The 19,556-nt window shown below is 40.1% G+C and overlaps 1 protein-coding gene and 1 long non-coding RNA gene across 6 annotated transcripts in view; one reads left to right on the top strand and one right to left on the bottom strand.

The window, feature by feature from the left end:
* The window catches only part of LOC101751252, a 75,641-nt gene that overhangs the window by 13,320 nt on the left and 42,765 nt on the right, over positions 1–19,556 (top strand). For 3 of the 5 annotated variants that reach the window (XR_005858715.2, XM_040698186.2, XM_040698185.2), the window contains exons 2-3: positions 14,203–14,342; positions 15,407–15,508. Coding sequence is in view for 4 of the 5 variants with exons in the window: in XM_040698186.2 (XP_040554120.1) it covers positions 14,294–14,342; positions 15,407–15,508 (151 nt within the window). In the remaining variant the exon portion in view is untranslated. The remainder of the gene's footprint in view (positions 1–14,202; positions 14,343–15,406; positions 15,509–19,556) is intronic. The other 2 variants (XM_040698188.2, XM_040698187.2) reach the window with 1 other exon arrangement.
* LOC107052973 lies at positions 7,302–9,316 on the bottom strand. The gene is made up of 2 exons (XR_001465831.4): positions 9,102–9,316; positions 7,302–7,759 (listed from the first exon to the last, which is right to left on the bottom strand). It is a non-coding gene; the product is annotated as an uncharacterized LOC107052973 (long non-coding RNA).

Here is a 19,556-nt window from a genome sequence, read left to right as displayed (position 1 = left end):
GCGTACGGCTGCGCCTCCGGCACCCCCGGCTGCGTGACTGAGCCGAGCCGCGGGGCCCGCCGGCTGCCCCGCCTCCTTCTGCCTGCCTGCAGCCTTCCCCTCCGCTTTCAGGACTCGTGTGGCGTGCCCCGGCTTTGCCCCCGGCTCTCCCTGCGCTCGGCTCTTTCTTTCCTGTCCTCGTGGCACTGCTCTTCTAGTTTCTGCCCTCCTTTATAGTCCTTCATCCACTTCTCCTCTTACTACTCATGAGTAAGATGATCAAATGTGATCTCAGAGTCAGGGAGCAGGACAGGAGACAGCTCTGCAAAAGCCACTGTGAAGCGGGCTCTAATACTGAGCAGCTAGAAAAGTGTTCTGAGTCATGCCAGAGGCCAGACAGGATCCTTCCTGCTCTCAGAATTTGAATATAAGAAAGTGCAAAATGACCCGTGTCTAACCCTCATCCTGCTTCTGCTCTTTATTGCTGCATCTAAGTTTGGCCTTGAATGAATGGATATTGGCAGCTAGCTTTCTCTGAGCTCTAAATGTCTGTACAGTCATCTGTGTTTGGGAGAGAATCCTATAGCTGGCACAGTTCAGCAGAGCTTCAGGGTTATGATAATAAAGGGTCTCTTGGAAGACCTGTTTGGAGAGGCTAAATCGATTCATTCTGGTGGTTTCTTTTTCTTTTTTCTTTTTCTTCTCCCCACAGTAGCAGTAATATCAACGTGTTCTGAGTTTCGCTTTTAATCAGTTTTCTCTCAGTTTTCAGGATGGTTATAAAAACCTGTGTGTTCTTGTAAGTCAGGTTGGATCCCCTCAATCATGTATGTTGCAAAGAGAAGAGAATCAGGCTCTGTACCACTCTGCATGGTTCCTCACCATACAGAAGCTAAGGCATTTGCTTGTTAACAGGCAGATCTTATAAGATCATATTTGTCCTTCTATTATGGCAAATTTTATAGGCTTTTTTCAATGCCTTTACTGTGTCTTCAAATGTTTGCAGCCTTGAAAGAATCTTTGCAGCTATGTGCTACCCAGTGCAATCTATAAGTCCTTTATCCCAGCATAGGGCCACAGGATTGGACTGAAAAAAAATGATAGCGATGTTTATAGTTGTAGCTAATAATGCAGTTGTCATCCAGAGTGAAAAGCATATGCTTCTATGAAACTTTATGAAGTAACACTAATCAGTATTTCTGTGTGAGAGTACTTTTTTTTTTTTTCCAATTTGTTGACAAGAGAAAAACTCTCATGTTCCATGAGTAGGGTGGGACACCTCACCTACAGGGACAGGCTGAGAGATCTCGAGCTGTTCAGCCTGGAGACGAGAAGTCTCCAGGGAGACCTGAGAGAGGCCTTTCAGTATCTAAAAGGGGGCTGTAAAAAAGAAGGGGACAGACTCTTAGGCAGGGTCTGTTGTGATAGGACACAGGGAAATGTTTTCGAACTAAAAGAGGAGTGATTAAGATTTGATATAAGGAAGGAGTTTTTTACAGTAAGGGTGGTGAGGCACTGGCACAGGCTGCCAAGAGAGGTGATGGATGCCCCATCCCTGGAGACATTCAAGGTCAGGCTGGACAGGGCTCTGAGCAATGTGATCCAGCTGTAGGTGTCCCTGTTCAGTGCAAAGGAGCTGGACTAGATAACCTTTAAGGGTGTCTTCCAACTCAAACGATTCTATGATTCATGAAAAACGATCAAGATGGAGTTAAGGCTATAGTCCATACCAACAGCTGGCAGCATCTTTCTGCCATGCATAGTCTTCTCAATCATCTAGAGTTTCTTCTCATGCCTAGTTAAAAAAAAAAAAAGAAAAATCCCCTCAGGAACCAGATCTCCAGCATAATTGGGAATCTACCGTCTGGTCTTCTGTTGAAATCATTGTTTTTCTCTCCATACAGCAAACAGTTGGGTTGTAGGTTTATGTTTTCCTCCAAAAAATGCCCTAATTAATCTGCGTAGGAAGACCAGAGATTGTCAAGGAAACCATGCCTAACATTCTTCTTTCCTGCAGGATTTTAAGAGATCTGTGAATTGTAATATATTCATCTTTATCCTCACATATCTATCCCCAGGAGAGATACTTCAGTAGACAACAACTAAATGAAAGAAAAGGTCACAGGGAAACTGGAAACAGAGATTGTGAGATGTTAGAAGCCGAAAAAGCTCCTAGAAGGGGAGTGACAGAGACAGTTGAAGATGCAAAGGGGTGATAAGCTTCTTCAGCAGTGGTTGTCTTGCTTTTGCCTTGCAGTAGCAAATTAGTTGACTGGAACTGCAGCATGGCAAGAACTTTCTTGCTCCTTCCTGAAGTGAAGAATGCCAAGTCAGCTGCAAAGCAAAAGCACCCAGCCAGTAATGCAGATGTAAAATCCATTTTGTCTGCATCAAACTCTAAATCAAGCATGACACTCCTAATTCACAGTCTAACTGCTGTAGAAGTTCTTTATTAGTTTGAGCCTAGCTGATAACCCAGACTTGCGCATGCAATAAAGTATAATAAAAAAGCAAGCAGTTGAGAACATTTTGAGGATTTATAGCTAGTCTTATTTACCAAATTGAGTTAAAGAGTGTGAAATGAGGTTTTGACATATGTTTCTTCTTTTGCTTGCTCATTTTGAGCCAAAGTTGAAGATAGCATAATTTAAATAGGTTTACAACGGTACCAAGCTCAGGCTCATAGAGTTCTTTCTTTCTTCCTTTCTTCCTTTCTTCCTTTCTTCCTTTCTTCCTTTCTTCCTTTCTTCCTTTCTTCCTTTCTTCCTTTCTTCCTTTCTTCCTTTCTTCCTTTCTTCCTTTCTTCCTTTCTTCCTTTCTTCCTTTCTTCCTTTCTTTCTTTCTTTCTTTCTTTCTTTCTTTCTCTCTATCTCTCTATCTCTCTATCTCTCTCTCTCTCTCTTTCTTTCTTTCTTTTTCTCTTTCTCTCTTTCTCTCTTTCTCTCTCTCTTTCTTTCTTTCTTTCTTTCTCTCTTTCTCTCTTTCTCTCTTTCTTTCTTTCTTTCTTTCTTTCTTTCTTTCTTTCTTTCTTTCTTTCTTTCTTTTTTAATGAATAGTATGACTGGGGGAAGGTGTGAATATGCACTTTCTAAATGGTTTTTAGGCTCATGCTGGGGCTTTTGTCTGATGCAGACTGAACTAGAAAAATGAGACTAAAACTGACTTAATAAGTCATATCCTTACCTCTTGCGGGCAACTGTGTTCTGTCATCCTGTTTGTACCCTTCAGCTGGCTTTAAGGAGAGTGTCAGTGAGATGATTGGACTCCCAGAACAACCTCTTGCTGAGTTCGGTTGATCCCAGCACTGCATTAGGGCTTTACCTGGGAATTTCAGTCATCCTTTAAATAGATATTTCTTAGTGTTTTATTCCTTTGTCTATTTCTCATTCCCTTGATCTATTTATTTCTCTTTCTCTGCTTGTTTTACTTAGCAATTGCTTGCTTAGCAATCACCCAAAATCAAGTTTCACAGAAATCCCTTTAATCTGAATCAATCTGATCAGCATCGTCTGAAGTAAGCACAACAGAAGTTCATGTCACTAGTTGTTAAAAGTCTCTTATTTCCTTGGTGGTGGTTTACTTTAAGGGTAATAGCTGGAAAAGAAGGCGTGAGAGCATGTTGAGGGAAATGTACAATGTCTGATATTTCTGACAATATCTGTAATATTCTACAACAATATCCTATGGGAAAGTCAGATCCTTTTGCTTGGGATATTTAGGATGGCATTGCACATAGTGTTGGAGAAGACGGTTTTTTACTTCCCAAGAGGTTAATCTAATTTTGTAATACATCTTTGGTTCATCTACTCTAGCCATACTCAGTTAAATGATATTCTTGATGAAGGATGTAGTTTATTATCAGTGAAATAGTTTACAGGGCTGATAAGAGCATCAGGAGGATGAGATGAGTTCTCCAAAAGTGAAATACCAGAAATAAACAGTGGCTCATATCACATGATGGATCCCTCTTGTAAGGTCCTTTTCATTCTCAGGTGTGAACACTGGATTGCAGTCAGGAATTTCACTGAAGGCTGATATTGGAAAGGAACAACTAATAACAAGCATATAGATCCAGAGATTTTTAATTAAATGTAATATAGCTAGCACAAGAATGAGCAACTGATCCTTCTCAACAAAAAAGAACAGCAGTTCTTTTGCTATGTTGTTAAGGTGTGTAAAGATGAAACAGTACAAAAGCAAACCAATCTGGTCTTGGGGCACATGCATGTCCTGTAATCTTTCAACAGATTGTAGGAAAAATGGAGTAAAAATAGATCATACATTCAGGAGGTAGAGAAATCTAAGAGTATGTTAAATATACTTGTTCTACCCACCCTAGCACTGCTCATGCAGTAGTACTCTGCTGACCTGTTGACTCCATCTGGAGTGCCGTGTCCAGGTCTGGAGCGCCCAATACAAGAAAGACAGGGAGCTGTTGGAGAGGGTCCAGAGAAGGGCCAGAAAGATGATTAGGGGGCTGGAGTACCTCCCCTGTGAAAACAGGCTGAGGGAGCTGGCTTATTCAGCCTGGAGAAAAGAAGGCTGCAGGGTGACCTAATTGCAACCTTTCAGTACCTAAAGGGAGCCTATAAACAGGAGAGGAGTCAACTCTTTGAAAGGGTAGATAACAGCAGGACAACGGGAAATGTGTGTAAGTTGAAGGAGGGAAGATTTAGGTTGGATGTCAGGGGGAAGTTTTTTACAAGGAGAGTGGTAAGGTGCTGGAACAGGCTGCCCAGAGAGGGTGTGGATGTCACTGTCCCTGGAGGTGTTCAAGGCCAGGTTGGATGGGGCCCTGGGCAGCCTGGTCTAGTATTACATGTGGAGGTTGGTAGCCCTGCCTGGGGAGGTTGGTGATTCATGATCCTCGAGGTCTCTTCCAACCTGGGCCATTCTGTTATTCTGTGATTCTGTGGCCTCCCATCTGTACTGCAGCCATGAATGTGGTATGGACAAGCATTTGATACCAGCAGTTGCTGTGGAACCAATAGAGGTGTATGGGAAAGTGCCAATGAATTGCCAACTAATGGCACTGCTTAGTTAAGGGAAACCATTTATCTATAGTTTGGTGGTATACACTACAATTTCTCTGAATATCTGAATATTCTAGCACCATGTTCTGTCTTTCTTGTACTTGAAGTTAATTTTCTTTTCTGCTAGCATGGAAAGGAACAGCAGTATTATGGGCATTTCTAAATCAGCTGAAGAATATTTATTTAAATTCAAGATGATAGGTAAAATACAATTTCCGAGAACTTATATGTAAAATCTCTTGAGGTCATTGCTGCTACTTTTTTTTTCTTTTTTTTTTTAAATGTCTTTGAAAACTTGTTTTTAGCCCAGTCACCCAGAAGAGACTTCACAGAATCACAGAACTGTAGGGGTTGGAAGGGACTTCAAGAGATCATGGAGTCCAACCCCACTGCTAAAGCAGGTACCCTACAATAGGTCGCCCAGGCAGGCATCCAGACAGGTCTTGAAGATCTCCATAGAAGGAGACTCAACAGCCTCTCTGGGCACCCTGTTCCAGTGCTCCATCACCCTGACTGTAAAGAAGTTCTTCCACGTGTTTGTATGGAACTTCCTACGTTCAAGTTTTAGGTCATTGCTTCTTGCGCTATCACTACACACCACCGAGAAGAGCCTGGCCTCACCCATTTGCCTCCCACCTCCCTTTAGATATTTATAAACATTAATCAGTTCCCCCTTCAGTCTTTTTTTCCCAAGGTTGAACAGACTCAGGTTACTCAGTCTTTCTTCCAGACCCTTTATCATCTTTGTGGCCCTCCACTGCACTGCTTCCAGGAGATCCTTGTCTTTTTTCAACTGGGGAGCCCAGAACTGGAAGCAGTATCCTAAGTGTGGCCTCATCAGAGCAGAGTGGAGAGGGAGGATCACCTCTCTTGACCTGCTATCCATGCTCTTTTTAATGTACCTTCTGGACCTTCTATTCAGCATGCTGCTCCAAAACTGAAATGCTGCTCTAACTATTCTAAGAACACTATCATGTTGTATATTCGGCAGCCAATGGCTGTTTTAAAATCTGACATGTGAGCATTGGTATCCCTGAAGAGGTATTCTGTATCAAATGAGAGCTGAATTAAGCTAGGATTAGGTTTTTCCTTGTAACCTTTGCCACTGGTAAATTACAAGCATTTATGAAATATGTGATATCAGAAGAATTCTTCACTGCTACATATTTAAACTTTTTCAGAAGAGTACTTTATGGATTATTTTTCCTATTTTCATACTGAGTAATCCAAGAAGGTATTGCATGACCTCATAAGAATTCCTGGAACAGATCTCAAGTGGAGAATCCTGTACAGAATAAAGTTATTAGCTGTTGTTACCTAATGCTTAAGTTATAACTCCACTTTCTAAAGTATCAGCTAAATCTGTGCTACTGGAAGACAAGACATTGTATGGCTCTTCATCAGGTGTGTCATAATCAGGAGTGTCATAAGAGATTTCTTAACATCACTTGCTTCATTTTGCTTTCAGTTGGATAATTGTTAACAAACTGCCACATTCTTGAGACAAGCAGAGCTTATTTTTTTTTTGCAGTCAGTGACTAGGAACCACAGCCAGCAGAGTGAATAACAGAAGACTCATTTCAGAGCTAGCTGAGTTTCCCTACAGCTGTACTGCCATCTGGCCTGTTTCTTTTACATCATGCTCCATGTCTCATTATTCTTTTCCTATGAGCTGTCCTTGTGTCTATTAACCATCACAACTGCTTGTTTTCCCTTGCCCAGGATTTGGTCCTCTAATCTCTTCTTCAGTTACTTCTGAATTTGTCTGGTAACAGGGCATCTTTGATGTTGCTAAGTGGGTATTCCCTAGCCTCAGAAAAAAATAAATGTGGCCTTTGTAATAAGGATTCCAACCTTAGCTCTGCCCTGCTTATGTTGCCCCACAGGGAAATATATTTGGAGCTATATACTCCAGGGATGCAGTTATAATAAAGATATAGCAAAATGTTCTGGAAAGATGACTGGCTGTATGTGAGCAACCCAGAGAGACTGTAGGAGTGAGTGAGCTGTGGGCCTCTCCTCCTCCTGGCAGAGGGTATGGCAGTATCTTTGAAGTGGCACACAGTAAGCAGCTGGAAAGGGAAACATAGAAAAGGAAGGAAGATTTCTGTGTAGTGAGGCTGCCTGTTGGAGGATGCTAATGAGCCAGCAAGCGTCTGGGAAGAATTTTGGGCAAGGAAGACAGAAGAGACCTACCTCCTTTAGGCAAATCTTGGAGCTGTAGATTGTGAGATGGTAAAAAGAAGCTACCTCCAGCTCTCTTGGGCTAGAGGGAGAAGGATGTCCAGCTGAATGTACTGACTGAAATTTTATTGAGACGTGAAGATGCTTCAGGATTACGTTGGGAACCTCTGAGTAGTGAGCACACATCTGGAACTCCCCACTCTTCCTCACTGCTTTTTAAATAAACTTAGACGCGCTGGTGATGACTGCAGTCTGAGAAAGCATGTTTTCTCTTCACGTTGCCATTTCCTTTGCTTCTCATCATACTGGCATTTCAGCATGGTAAGCTCCATATCCAGCCTCAGCTTTTCCAGGTCAGACTGAGATTTTTGATTCAGCCTGAGGTTTTTCTGTTTTGCCTTTGGCTGGTCATTTGTCTCACCCTCACTGCTGGATAATTTGGTTTGAAGATTATCATTTTCTCCCTGTGCCTTCATCTGCCTGTGTGTTTCATGATTTCCAGCTTGTAGTGAGTGGAGACTGCTAGTGTTCAAACCATCAGGAAGACTTTCTACAGTTTCCCCCTAGTGCAGTTTGTAGGGAAAAAGAAAAACAAAACAGAACAACTGTCATTCATCGCCTATAACCAAGAGAAACAAATCATCGTGTTTCTTTGTGCAGTTTTTTCTTTTTTTTCTTTTCTCTTTTCTTTCTCTTGATCTAGTTAACTACAGCAGATTCCTCCCAATAAATCTCCATGAAACACATGGAGTTTACAAAGACTTTTTTTCTCAACTATGGAGTCAAAGGGGTACAGTCTTGTCAAGTTACTGTACCACATTCCCATGGAGAGATCAAGGCCTTTGACCCAGATTGCTGACATCAGGATGGAAAAGGCAGAGGAAAATTCACCGTCAGTGAAACTGAGAATGAGATAAAAGTCAGATTTGTCATTGGTACATATCTAATGAATGATGTTATACAGTGTGTAGATTTAATCAAAGGCTGTCCATTTACAGTCCTGGTATAGCAGGAATCCATCATACGGTCACATGTTCCCCTTCTGAATATACAACAGTTTTAGCTTCTTAAAACTACAACAATTTTTTTAACTGAAATAGGCATGTATTTTTCAATTTTTTTATATTGTGTTTTTCAAATTTTTCCAAATGTTTTAGCATCTCTAGACTGCATGGAGTAGGCCCTGTCAATATTAACCAGTTAGTCTACTTTAATTATCATAAACTTAATTATTGATTTAGGAGTCATTCTTGCCTTTTCCTTACTCATTGCTTGAAATGTCTTTCCCTGCCATTTGCGTCAAATGCTAAACCATTAATGTGATATTGAGCTCTAAATGATGGCACAGACCTCTGTCTGGGTAACTCTGACATGTTTACCTTCCTTTTCTCAAATAGAAGGTCAGTAATGCTTATAAGCAGGAAAAAAAGCTAGAGCAAACTAGTCTGTTTTCTCTCCCATCCAGTTATTTGAAGCTTATCTCACTTTTGAGTCCTGCTGTATCACGTGGACTTCTGTCTCCCAAATTCTGCATCCCCATGACTAACCCCTTGTAGTTTTTCTCATTGCTTTTGGTAGAAAACAACTTTGTACTGAGATATCTAGTTATAGCTGCATTTAATGCTTTAAAGAAAGACCTGTTGGGTACTTTCATCCGCTTGTGTGTAAACCCCTGTAGTTCTGTGCCCTTTCAAAGCAATGTCAGTCGAGGTAAGTTGATGGATGTAGTCTGAAGGTCTGTTTATTTAGCAAGTAAGTGTGGGAAGCCCGAACAAGAGTTTTCATTAAAAGAAGAGTCAGACAGAAAAGGCAAACACCCCTGTCAGAGTTGTTAAATTCTGTCATAGTTCAAAGTCTACGTTAAAACAGGAGAGTAAACATGGGAAGAGACAGCATTACTCTTACCATTGAGAAGTTAGGCACAAAGAGAAACTAACGCTGGACTCATAAATAGCAGCCTCTGTTTGTCAAGCCTCTCCTTCACCCTTGTATAAGACCCAGCAAAGCCTGCTCAGCGCAGTGCTGTGGCCTGGGCCAGCAGAAGCCTGGTGGTGTTGATCTCACTGATGCTACTGTGCTGCCTCTGCCACCCGCCCAGCTGCACCAGGGCTGGGTGTGGCAGGCTACACAGGGCTTTTGTCACAGAATCCTAGAATCATGGAATCATTAAGGCTGGAAAAGGTTGTCTCTCCAATCTGGAAAATTTGATGAAATTAAGCTTCTCCAATATTACATGAGCAAACTATAGTGGAGCCAGGTCAGAATGTAATTCACGTGGAAGCTGGTTTAAAGCTGTTATCACTCAGCTGTCTTTCCTATTTTTTTCCTGCCTACCTCCTGTTTACTGGCTTCTATGGTGGAGGGGATGCAGTTTCTTCCTCATCATTCTGCATGCTACAGAGTGGTCTTAGTTCACCCTCCAAAATACTCATTATTACCCGGAAGGCCTGGAGAAGAAAAGACTTAAGGAATCTGAAGAATGCTCTGATGAAGTTTGCCTGGGTTTTAATAAGGATTTTCATATCATGTCACATACTGATCATAACAGATCAGGTGTTATTTGCAGGGATGTTTGTTTGCAGAACAACAAGGCATAGATTGTTATTTTTGTTTTCAAGGAGACCTGATTATCATGATGTTACATTTTGGCAGTCTTTAAAGCATTAAGGAATATGCTTACATTTGAAGTAGTAAGATGGTGAAAGAAAGCAAGGTGGAGCTGGAAACATGAGCAAAAAGCAAAGTAGAAAACAGCAATAGTGTTTGGCATAGAATTGAGAGACAAAAGGGCTGGAGACGAAAGAGCTGGAGAAGTGGAGATCACAGTAGTCAAGCAACAAGATTATCAGCCCATCCACAAACACTCTGGCAGTCTCTCATGCAAAACAAGTCTTTGCAAAGTTGTGGAGGAAGGAGTGATAAGATTTAAACACAGCCAAGATAAAAGGTAGTCTAAGAGAAAGGAAAAGGAAATATGGTGTACTGCTTACGCCTGGTGAGTAGGAAGATGATGCTGCCATCCATGATGAGAGGAGAAGGAGAAGGGAAAATAGGAAGAAATTTGAATGTTAGCAAGATTGAAATAACAGATCTGCCTCAAACTGAAGTGTTATAGTTACCTATACAGCAAAAGTTTCTTAAGAAAGCCTCACAAAGTATTTCTAAGGTACTTCTTTCTTCATGCCCTTTCTCTACTCCCCGTGAGCTCAACAGCTAAGTACAAGTGTACTTGAAATACCTGATTATTTTGTCCCATCCTTGACGAGTCTTCATTTCTTATAAACTGTTCTAATCAAGAGAATGTCAAAAGAATGTCCCTTTAGCAGAAGATGAAGCAAATCAGACTTTGAGAACTGAACAGAGATGAAGCAATTATGAGAATCAATCTTCACAGAAACTGAGGGAACTGGGAAAACATCTAAGGACAGGCAAGCAATTTTCTCTTGCAATATACGCAGAAGCAGATAGGAGGAACTGATCAGGGTGTTTGAAGTACTTAAAGACTATTGTTTTCCAGAGGGAAAGAAAAAGCCTAGGATGTAGAAAAAAAATTGACTGGTTGTTTTTGGCTACAGTTTTAAAAGCTTGGATTTGGACAGTTGAAGTTGTTGGACAAAAAACTATTCATAGTATAAAAGAACTACAGAAAATCTACAGAAAAAAGAAAAACAGGAAAAAAAAAGTTAAGAAAAAAGACCAAACATATGGAATCAAATGAAATTAAAAGGAAGAAATCATTCATACTGCTGGTTTATAATAAGCAGGTATTAAAAAGGTCTGTGCATTGTGAGGTGTCCAGAATAGCAGAGACAATTGTGGATTTGCTGCAACCCACTTAGTCTGCATAACGTTGCTTCGCACAGGTGCTAGGTGCTCAGTGTAGATGATTGCTGTCCCAAATCAAGCAAAGGAGAAGTCACCTGCTCTCCTCACTTGGAAAAACAGCACATCAAGGGAATGTCCCAATGAGAGACTGTTAGAGCAAAGTCTCAAGGGATATGTGAAAGCTTATCAGAAATGATGACATCTGTGTAGAAAGCAGCACTCAAACAGCAGCTGAACTAGTCAGACAGCGCTCACAAGTAACATGGACAAAGTGAGGACAATTACTTTAGCATACCTCCTTCATCTCTGCCATATTTCACTACGTTTGATGGGAAACCTCGTTTCCATCAATGATTACTAGATGAGGATTAGACACGTTGGTTTCTTCTCTTCATAGTACATAAAAAATCACTGGTAATGTTTTTAGAATGTTTAATAACATCACTAGTGGATTGAGTGCAGGCAAATAAAGTTCTTACTGGGAAGAGGTAGCTCCCATTGACTTTGTGTGATAAACACAAAGAAAAATAAGGGATTGCAGATATCATCCTATTTTGAACAATGACGCTAAGAATTATTAGTATGAAAACCACTATGAACAATGATGAAAGAAAGCCTAGATAAACGTTATCAATATATATATATATGACAGTACTGCTGCACTCTATTGTAAGAGCCAAAAAAAAAAAAAAAGAAAAAAGCCCAATAAGCTTCACTACCTTAAAAAAAAAGGGCAAAAAAAGGGCATCAGAGAATCTGGTAAATTTAATGAAAACATTTCAAAGTAATTTCTACAGAATTTACTATGGAGAAAGGAGAATGTAGCTTTTTTGAGGGTGGGGTGGGTGGAGAATGATCTAATGTAACTTAGTCATTCTCAAAAGATTTAAAAATAAATCTGATTTGCCTCTACACCATTTGTTATCATTTTTGACTGACAGTAAATTACATAGGACCCCTAAATACAGCAGCAGTATTGTTTGGATTTTTTTTTTTTTTTTAAATGATCTGAATGTCAGCTCAGTTGTGGATCTCATTTAGAAGATCATGCAGCTAAAACAACAGAATGGACTCATTTCTTTTGGACTCACTGTCCAAACCACCGGAAATTTTGTTAAGCTTGGACAAGTTAAGGTAAAACCTGAAAACACACAAAAATGAAGTGATTCCGAGAGATTTCTGTCAAGTCTTCTTCATCTATTAAAAAGTGAATTAATTGCATTTCTTCTTAATCTTGCTTATTTCTTCTGCAAGATCTATGTATGCTCTTCACCTGAACTGGTGCAAATACCCAATTAATCATTTTGGCACCTTTGTTTTCGTAGATAATAAGAGTCAAACTTCCAACATGGTTAGTTGTTCTTGAAAAAAATGTATTAGGCAAATCTTCACTTTATCATGGAGATGTCATTAGGTGCCCTGTTACTTCTAGAAATCTCTCCCTCCCCCCCAATTTTTGACTCAGATATATGAAGGATAAACTCTGAGAGAGACTTAGGAATTACAGCATTCAGTGGAATTTACAAGTTGGTGGTCAGTGTTCTGGTACTTAGGAAACACCATGGGGAAAAATAGGCTTTGTCTTGTTTTTCTTCAGACGTAGCTGTTCTCTGATTTCCATGATCAAGGTATTGAATTTAAGTATCTGAACTGGCTCTTATATGTTAAAGCAATTTATACATTGAGTCCAAAACTGTCGCTTGCATTGATAATCCTGTTTAATCTGGGTTTTAAAAGGCAACTTTAATTAAAAAAATCAGTATTTTTATTAATTTTATGCCACATCTGGTTCATATATTATCTGTTTGGAACTTTGCATACAGTTATCCACACACAATACAACACCATGAACAGGACAGAAGAGAATTGCTCAAGAATCAGGGCCAACTTTCAGATCTATGCTCTAGGCCCAGTGACAATATAGGCATTGAATAGAATCAGTATTGAATAATTTTACTGTGGAAAAAACATTTTGTTTCTAAACATTCCCCCCATGAGTTCAGCAGTGGTGGAATTCTCAGCATGAAAAATTTCAATTCTGAAGACTGTTGTACTCATAGGGACTGTATTGGCTTATAGGGATGGCTGCAGGTATTTGGGGGCAAGCCAGAAAGTAAAAGTATTCGTCAGAGTAACAGAAAACCAGGGGTGTGAAGTTAAGATGACTCACCTGAAGCTATGTTACTCAGAACTGTGAAGAGTAAAATACTGCAGTGTCAGTGTGTTGACAGCTGGACTACTGATATAAAGGAGACAGTACTTCTGTCCTATTCAAGCTGGGACCTACAATCTCATTCCTATCTGTCTTTTATGCAAGGCCAACAGGTATAAAGTCTGTGGCTGGAGCTGGGTGATCACTTGAGTGATCAAACTTTCTTTCAGTCATAGGTAAGCAAAAACGTCCTCTGTCAAGTGAATTATTCTCAGTAGGGCAGAACTCATCACACTTTAACAACCTAACTCATCTACTTGAGCTGCCCATGTGAGAGTATTTTAGCATTGTCTGTGAATATGTTTATGCTGTTGATACATTACCCAGTCAAATTTCACACGGGCTGAGAGGATTTCTGAAGACTATGTCCTGATAGAAAGAGATATTTGCAAAGTGCAGAAGCATTTAGCAATGGAGCCAGGTATGCTACTTCCTTATCTTAGTTCCTTATGTGTTCTGCCCAACTTTCTGTTTCCTGCTCTTACTGATTTGTGGGCTGACTATCCATGTGCCTCATAGATTTCCTCCTCCAATGCCTTTTACTTTCTATTATCTTTTACATTTGTTTTTGTATCCCACCACATTCTTGCCAGCTATATATCATCTTCTGTGATCTTCAGGAGTCAAAGTTGTTCCAGGTCCCCCAGACTGTTTGGCAGAAAAAGCTCCCTAATCAGCTTTGGCAGATGTACATTCAGCATGTACTTTCACATACGTTATCCTAATTGCTTACAGACAGGTAAATCCCATGCCCTAGTTGTATCATGAGCTAGTCACATTGTGAGGTTTTCCCTCTTTTTGGAAAACATCAGACTATACAGATAAAAGCTGCAAGGTCTCTGGCACTGTTCATAGCAACAAGCTTATCTGAGCTAGGGCAGAATCTATCATCCATTCTTAAGAGCTGGCAAAAGTTATTTCCTCTCTGATAAGTACTTTCTTCTGATTATTACTTCTTTTCAATTTCAGGTTCCTTCAGATACTGCGTAAGACATTTGAGACTCTGCTACAAGATCTCTTCCTTTCAATTTTCCTTTTTATCTCTAATTAAACTGCTAGCATGGAGCCTGCTAATCATATACTTACAGCTATTGAGTCCCCTTGTTCTGGTATGTACTGAAAACTCAGACTTCATCTTTACTTTCTGAAAACTTAAACACAGTGCTAACATGTCATATGTCTATGATTTGATCTGACATTTATCACCAAGCTGGCACTAATGTCAAGAGCTGTTATTTGTGGAAAAGATTTATTCTCATTCCTAGTTGGCTGATTTGAGGGAAACACCAGGATTTACATAAAAAGAAGCACTATCTTAGATGGCCGTGGTACTGTTGATAAAGACATTTTTTCCTGATATTTATGAAATACTCTTCAGTTTCTCTGATCTTCACAGTAACATAAATATACTTTCTTCTTCTCCTTTCACCACCATAGGTGGTTGAAATATATGAGCTTTTCAAATCTTATTTGTGAGACCCTAAGTTGCTGGGTGTGTTTGACTCCCTCCAGGAGAAAAGAGTGCATACACATAGTAATAGACAGCCTTCTTTTATAGCCTTCTACAGTGTTTCTTCACTCCTACAGACTGGCTTCTCAGCTCTGTATGTGAACCTGCTGCACCCACAAATTTCATGCCTCTCCTCCGTTCAATCACACATCAGCAGCCTACGTGCTCCCACATCCTGACCCAGAAGTGCAGCTCCTAACAGAGTTCCTGCAGCAAGCACTGCAACAAAAGCAGCCAGCCAGCATGGAGCTGCTGACATACACACAGAAATGAGCTGTTTTTCACTAGTGGGTTGAAGGTAACTCCCTTCATAGAGAAGTGGTGCCTGAAGCTCAGCTAGATGCTTCCCCACACAAGGAACTGAAACTGCTATTGTCACCTGCAAGATGCTGTGAGCCTGTGTTCACAAGAGATATTTGGCTTATCTAGCACCAGCTCCAGAACCATTCTTACCATAAAGAAGCTTTGCTAGTATCTGATCAGAATTTCCCTGGCTACAGCTTGTACATATCCTTTTGACTTTTCCCTGCGTGCCTGTAAGAAGAACTTGGCTTGTCCTTTCACAACTATATATTAGGTAGTTAAGACTGATGGTAGATTCTCTCCTCCCTTTCCTCCCCCCTCCTCCCAAATTATTATTATTCTCTCTTTTATGTTTTCCAGTCTCCTGTTGGACTTGCTTCTGTTTATCAGTGTCTTTTGTATTCTGTGGAGTTCAAACTGAGTACAGTGCTCCAGATATGATCTCACAAGTGCTGGGTAGAGGTAATGAGCAATTCCTTCGATCCGCTGGCAATGCTTTTGTTAATGCAGTCCATTATGTTGTTGACTCTCATCCCCATAGACACATTGCTGACTCATGTTCACCTTGTCTACAAACACCAAATATCCTGTTCACCTAATGAGTTGGAGGCCACATGGCCCAGTGCTGCAGCAGATGCTCTCTGCTCTCTTACCGAGACAAGTTTTTGTGGGTTTCCATTTCCTTTTCATGATTTAGATGAGATGATTCACCTTCAGTGTCTGTAGGAGGAGAGGGAGAGGGAAGCCCATCTAATTCTATTGTTAAATTATGTGTAGGAGAAATTTTATGAACTTTCCTCATCTAGTGAATGAAGTCATATTGCTGAATATTGATCATGTATTATCATAGAATCACAGCATCATTAAAGTTGGAAAACACCTCTAAGATCATCTAGTTCAGCTGTCAGCCCATCACCACAATGCCCACAATCCCATGTCTGCCAGTGTCACATACACCCTTTTCTGTGGTGATGTAGACAGTATACAAAATAACTTGGCATATTGTTTACACACATACAGCCCCATTACCCCTTTGAATGTAGAGTGCTTTTGCAGAGAACTCAGTAATGGAGAAAAGTCTCCGTTAGTTCGTTCCTGTCCCGTTACACATCCACTCCAGAGCAGTATAATTGCCATTTGATTGGAGACAAAAAAAAAAAAAAAAAAAAAAAACAACAAAAAAACATGAGACAATTCAGTGTTGTCTGCGCTCCATCTCCCAATTTTATGTATTTTTGAACCTGGATCAGTGACAGGCACTTCCCTGGAGTTTTTTGTCTGCACAGCTCAATCTCTTCATGCTGATACATCTCTGACTGTTCAAGCCCATTCACCATTCCTGGACTTCCTCCAGAATGGTTTGCCAAGCCTTATGTCAGAGTGATACATTTTCTTTGCTGTTATTATGTTGTCTTGGTAGTTTGGGATCAACAGGGACAACTTCAGCAAGCCACTTTGGGGTGATACAGCACTTTACTTCTTTATTCCATAAATCTGCTTTTCCTCATATTGGTCTCCTTAAAATTTCAGGGTAAAGGAAGCTTGACTGCATATGATGATCAGCATCGTTCTTGAGTTCTACTGTCTGGGCTGTAATAGGACCTTTCTCTCATCTCCTTTCCAGTACCCTATGATGTTGCTACTTAAAGAGATGGATGACTGCTTGGAGGAGAGGCAGCCAAGCTGAAGAGTGGGGTCAAGTACTTTTCAGATAGAGACCTCCCCCCAGTGAAGAATAGAGGAGCAGCTGTTAGGTGCCTCAGAGAAGTTTTGAAACAGAAACTCTGGGAGTTGCTTCTTGAAGAAAGTATGTGCATAGGCAATTTCCTTGGAGATTTTAGCTGACAGAGAATGTGTAGGTATTTGCCTTCAGGGAAAAGGAGGCTTATAGTCTGGATGATAATTGTAAATTGTGCTGGTGGAGAACCTCAGCAGGTGTTATATTAAGGACTAATTTTGAAGATCCTGAGCCATCTGCAGAGGCTGGATGGATAGTCCCATGTTGATTGATAAGTGTTTCAGTAAGTGTAAGTTCCCAAAAGACAAATGTTCTCTGGGATGTGTCTAACTTGCTGGGAGAACGTGAAGGGAACTGAGACATGGCGTTAGCATCATTATGCTCTGCCAAGAGGATGCGTGCCTTGAGGTAGAGCTACAGTGCCTTTTCACCCATGCAGTGTGCACAAATGCAGATTGAAGACAGAGACTGCCTTTGATATCAAGAGTGTCTATATTCAGTTAATATTTCTTTACTCTTTTGCTTCTCTCTGAGTCACCTATTGTTCTTTGTTCCTCCCTCAATCCACGAGAGAGTTCAGTCTTGGTAATACTAATCTGTTTTGTTTTTCATGAGCAATTGGCATGTAAAGCAACTTGCTGGCTCCCTTTCTTTATTCAGCCCATGTATTTCATTTTCTTCCTCTTGTGTATCTTTGTCCTATAAGGATTTTCATACCTTCTTTTTTGCCTTGCTTTTCTAATACAAGCATCATCTCCCACATTGCTCTTTATATGCGTCCTCTGAATTATCAGCTTTTACCCACCAGACTAAGAATCACTGTTCGGCTTCCAATGCTCTCACTGTAATTCTAATTCCTTTTTGAGAAAAATAGTCATGTAATGTAAATAAATAACATGCACCATTTACAGAAGAAAAGCTGTGCCAGGAACCATTTGGTCTTTTAACTGAATCATCTGACTTAGGTTTATATTTTAATTACGGGGAGAAGGGACTCTTCTACATGTTTACATCAAGACAGCCATATCACTGGTGAACAAGCTCAGTGAGGTTCTTCAGAAAAAGGAAAGCACTCTTCTAAGAAGTTTTTTGAAATAGTAGGTCTTTTTAAAAAACACATGAAAAACTACTGTCTTCAAGACTTGATAACTTTATCCATTTATTTATTTTTCTCTTTGAAGTAATAAATATTTTGAAGGAAGATTACTGATAACTGAGAATAGTATTTCACATGGTAATATCAAGAGTGCTCAGACCATATGGAATGAGGTAGAGCAGACTGAGTAACTAGACTGACGTTTAGTCTGAGTGGTATTAGTGTGGGAGCATATACATATAGCTGTAACTATGAACTGCTTCCTAGGGTAGGAGGAGAACAAGAGCAGCTATCCAAATCATGCCAAATCATTCTCTATGATGGTATCTCACAGGTTTGATTGCTACCTCCATTTCTGATACCTGCCAAATTTCAAACCACTGGAGAAGGCTTGCTGAGCAACTATATTTCCATCTCCTCCCTTCCTCAGTGCATTTTATCACACCAGAAGAAGAGAAACTTGACCATTTGTCTATAGTATCTAAATCTTTGTCCGTTGATATACTTACCGCTGTACACAGATTAACTGCCTAGTGCCTGCACAAGACATCCAGTGTGACCACAATGAGAGAATGACTGTCCTTGTGTTAACTGTTGTGTCTACTCATGACTCTCCTATGCATTTCTGGTATGAATGCCTTTGAACATGTAGTGTTACAACTACATTTGTTTTCAAAAGACAGTGTATATAGGAGAAGCATGGCTCTTGCCTCTTTTAGAGAAATTTTATTTTGTTTACTGCTACACTATTCAGAAGGAGAAAGTATGAGTAAAGAAGAACGGTTGAGCAGATAAGGTATAATTCTAAAACTCAGGTGGTGAGTATGTCAGTTGCCTTAGCCAATGATTTAATTCCCCATATAGAAAGAGGGGATACTTTCCATGCCATTAATTCACAAATAAACCCACATATATAAACTTCTATGTCAACAGTGTGTATGCCCCACAAAACCATTACGCATTAATTTCCTAAGAAGTAATTAAAGAAGAATACATGACACCTTTAACACCATGAAAGCTGCAGTCTAATAAAATGTTTTGTTAGCCCTCTCTCACTTTCCCAAACAACTCATTTTTCCAACAGCGGCATTGTGATCCGGTGCATTGGAACATCATCTAACCTGAGCAGAGTGAAACCTCTGGTGGGTGTTTGCATTCAGCTCCATTATTTGTTAACTATTATGTAGGAACTTGTAATGTCTGAGTACCAAAAAATAAAAACACATGAAGGGGAGAAAGTTCTCTAACAATTCAGCATGACTCATATCAAAGAGATTTAGGCACAGAGCCAAGAAAAGAGACCAGACTCTTTTTCTGCTACTCTAAATGGTAAAATCGGAGTCTTATAAAATGATCTGTTTTTCCCAAATGTCTAGCATCTCGGATCTTTTATGGTCCACTTGTTATTTCCATCTAACCATGCTTTTTATATTTCTTGGAACCACATAGAGCACTTGTAATACCCAGATACACTACTGTAAACACTGGGTTAATAACAGTTGAGGGCTATCTTAAAACCTACAGTTTTTATTTTCCAGCTTTTGCTTACTGGGTAATTTAGTAAACAAAAATATTTCCTTGCTACTAGAAGTTTGGATAGTATTTCTCAGTATTTACTAACTCTTTCTATGCCTCTGGGATGCACATTGCCAGAATGGCAAAGTGTGATATTTGTA

Source organism: Gallus gallus, chromosome 3 (assembly GCF_016699485.2).
Source record: "Gallus gallus isolate bGalGal1 chromosome 3, bGalGal1.mat.broiler.GRCg7b, whole genome shotgun sequence".
In the NCBI taxonomy this organism is placed as follows: Eukaryota; Metazoa; Chordata; class Aves; order Galliformes; family Phasianidae; genus Gallus; species Gallus gallus.
The sequence above is the reverse complement of the archived record's forward strand: the minus strand, read 5'-3'. Positions and strand labels throughout refer to the sequence as shown.